General features: G+C 40.4%; 1 protein-coding gene across 1 annotated transcript; it reads right to left on the reverse strand.

Moving 5' to 3' along the window:
• Positions 1-1,770: 1,770 nt before the first annotated feature.
• On the reverse strand, positions 1,771-3,310 carry LOC115784922 (ras-related protein Rap-2a-like). The gene has a single exon (XM_030736325.1). The coding sequence runs from the start codon at positions 3,187-3,189 to the stop codon at positions 2,563-2,565; it is 627 nt and encodes a 208-aa protein (XP_030592185.1). The 5' UTR covers positions 3,190-3,310; the 3' UTR covers positions 1,771-2,562.
• Between the last annotated feature and the right edge of the window lie 313 nt (positions 3,311-3,623).

Raw genomic sequence — 3,623 nt, forward strand, 5'->3', positions numbered from 1 at the left:
CATGCAAGAGATATACAACCAGATGTGTTCTCAGTAGCTAATTTTACTTCCAGATACATTGTGTTATTATCTGATTTTATCTTGCACTATTGGAATCATTGGAGGCATACGCTCACTGGTCATTTAATTAGGTACTCCTATTTAACTGCTCATTAAGACAAATATCTAATCAGCCAATCACATGGTAACAACTCTGCATTTAGGTATGCAGACATGGTCAAGATGACCTGCTGAAGTTTAAACCCAGCTCATAATTGGTGTTGATCGTTGATGGACTGATGTGAGAAGAGAAAATATCCAGTGAGCAGCAGTTCAGCAGTGGGCAAGTTATTATTCTACTTAGTAACTTGCAGTAACCATTCATCACACAATGCACACATCATCCAGTGCACCACCAGAGGGCAATGCAGCACAAAACAGAAAGCCTGTGGTGTTGAGATTGTGTGAAAGACAAATTCAGGGATCCTGTTGTTTGCTTTAATTCTACAGGATAATCCACTCAGTCCCATCATGACTTTTCAGGAACTTCGGAACAAACTGTAAGACATGCCAGTCAAGTGATTTGCATTTTACCATCTTAAAAAACTAAAACAAAACAAACAAAAAAAACTTACAGATCTGGTTAGACCAGCCCTGTTCTTTTTTTTTTTTTTTTTTTAAAGCCTGTCACGTCTGGCAGGTCTTGCAAACAGAACTGTGATCTGAATGCATTGTTGTGCCAAACATATTTGCTATTTCAAGATGAGCTCTATAGGTTCTCTATAGGCTCCTCTTGTTACTGTGTGACCCTTTATTTTATTTGAATTATTTTTAACATGCTATTTAACAAATTGTGCCTGAAATGACAGGTTTAAGGAATAGAAAAGAGAAAAGAAAGAAAAGAGAAAGGGGGAAAAAAAAGGGGGAGAAAAATAGAAAAAAGAAACAGGAAAGAGTGCAAGTAGGTAAACCAAATAGTTCATCACTTGTTAAACGTAAGATATTGACAATATTTGCAAAATTAAAGATTGTGTGGGGAAAACAAAATAAAAGAAGAAGCATAGTTACACAAACCAACCATTTGTGTTATTATGTGGGTGTATGTGTTTGTGTCATGAAATGTGCTTACCAATGAAGGCAGAAAGCTGCAGCCCCGCCCACCAGAAGCTAGAGGCAGGCAAAGAGAACCCCAGGTAGCCCAGGCCACCAGCAGCCCATCAAGACCTACGAAGACCCACGGGCCACTCATTCTAAAGACAACCGTACACCCCTCCCAGCAGACGGGGGAGGGGGGTCTCAGATGGATGTTTAACTGATTCGGCTTAATTCTTATTATGTTTCAAGAGAAACAGCATAGCATGTCAATGTAGTGTAAATCTTTTCAGGAAATACAAAACAAAATAAAATGTTCACATAAAATTTGTTCTATTTATTTTACACCACACATGGGCAATCACATGAACGCTAAAAATGTGACCCGTTTTCATGTGTTAGATGTTAGATTCTGATCTGTAAAATGTGTTTGACTTTTGGTGCCAGATAACATTTCACTCAGGACTGTAATAACTTCCCCTAGTTATATAGTAACTTTCACTCATCTAGATACACACACTTCCTGTTCGTCTCATCCATCAAATAACAAAGTCACAGCAGTAAGCAAGATAAAATAATCATCCAAAGTTTATTATGAATGTTAAGAGAATGGATTAAATAATTACATCATTAGGCAAATGTTTTATTTAACTTGGAATAAGCACTGAAGAAGTACATCAAACATGCCTTTGTGCCTCTTTGTGGTGTCACAATAAATAGAAAATACCACTTAAATAATAAAACAAACAAACAAACAAAAAAACATTTGCAATGGACTGTCAGCTATTTATTAAGGCAAACTCACATAACTAAAAGTCTAAACAGAGAGAACCAGCAGTGAATGTGCTCCGTGTATTTAAATGGTGGCTTACAACTTCATGTCAAATGATGCATGGGAATCCATGGCTTTCCAAACCAGCTTCTAAGAGCTGTAAATCAGGTTGCACCAACATTCACAAGATAAAAAGTTTAAATTTGTCTTTAGTTGTTCACTTGATTCATAAAGCTGACATACGCAGGTATAAAAACACTTGGGCATTTATGTGGTTTCATAATTATTGCACTTCTTCTTTTTTTTTTTTTTTACAGCAGTAACATAGTGGCCCCAAAACAAACATTACCATAGACTTTGCATGATAACTGAACTATGCACTATCAGCTTTTCCTACATTTATAACATTCACAGTAAGTAGTTTCTAGCACAACATTCCACACTGTCTTTATTTGCATCACTGCATTTCAGTCCTCACTGCAGTATCTCTGTGCTTTCAGTGTCTCTGTGGAGTTAACTGCGATGCTTACAAGACTAACAAAGAACAAATTTACTGACTCGGCATCTCATATTGAAGCTTAAGATGTATAACAACATTTCTTGGTTTGTTTCTGGCCAAATCTGACCCCTGCCAATCAGGAACTTTCAGCTCTTTTTTAACAGTTTCCTCTCCCTCAGTCTATTTTTTGGGGTGTTTATCTTCGAGCAGCTCTGCAGCACTATGACAGGAGGCAGCTGTTGGTTTTGTTCATAGGAGGTCGTTTGTTGCTCTCCTTGGGGAAGGTTTCCCGCCTCCGGCACAGTGATGGACTGAGTTGACTAGGAAAGTTGGCCTGGTGGAGCAGCTCCTTGAAAGCTTCCCACACGTTGATGTTGTCTTTGGCTGAAGACTCCAGGAAGCTGTGGTTCCAGTCCAGCTCCACAGTGGACACCACATCCTCGTTGGACACCTGTCGCTCATCGTGACGGTCAATCTTGTTGCCTATCACCACAATTGGTGTGTACTTGTCCTCTTTGATCTCTAAGATCTCGTCCCGCAGACTCTTGACTGCCTCCAGAGATTCAGGGTCATCCACGGCGTAGACGAGAGCAAAGGCATCACTGTTCTGGATGGAGAGCCTGCGCATGGCGGGGAAGGAGTAGCTGCCACTGGTGTCCATGATGGTGATAGTGACTTTGACACCCCCCACCTCATATTCTTTCCTGTGGAGCTCCTCCACTGTACGCTGGTGCTTAGGCTCAAAGGTATCTTTGAGGAAGCGTTGGATAAGGGCTGTCTTCCCTACTCCACCTGCTCCCAAAAACACCAGACGCACCTCTGTCTTCTCGTTCACTTCAAAAGACATATTGATGTGCTTTTTTTCTCGTAACTCAAATAATTTGCCTTTTCTTCTCTAGTCTTTTTCCCGGTGGCTGTGGATCCTTAGCCTGAGAAAGGTTTTGATGGCAGTGATGGAGTGGTTGTGCTAAAGAGGCAGAATGCATCTGAGTCTGCCTGTAAGGCTGCACTCCTCATTTATTTACACACATTACCTGCCCCCTTCACTCCCGGCCAATCAGCAGGGAGCAGTGTCTCTATCTTCAACCTGAACCAGCCAATCAGAGATGCATGTAAATCAAGTAGAGTAAGAAAAAAAAAGGTGATAGTGATGATTTCACTGAGAGGCTTTGTGTGCATTGCCGAAGGCATTCCTGGCTCAACATCAACCACAAATATCTCTGTTTATCTGAAAAATAATATTTCCACTTGTAGAAATATATTCATCAGGGGCCCATTTTC

Source organism: Archocentrus centrarchus, chromosome 8, assembly GCF_007364275.1.
Source record: "Archocentrus centrarchus isolate MPI-CPG fArcCen1 chromosome 8, fArcCen1, whole genome shotgun sequence".
In the NCBI taxonomy this organism is placed as follows: domain Eukaryota; kingdom Metazoa; phylum Chordata; class Actinopteri; order Cichliformes; family Cichlidae; genus Archocentrus; species Archocentrus centrarchus.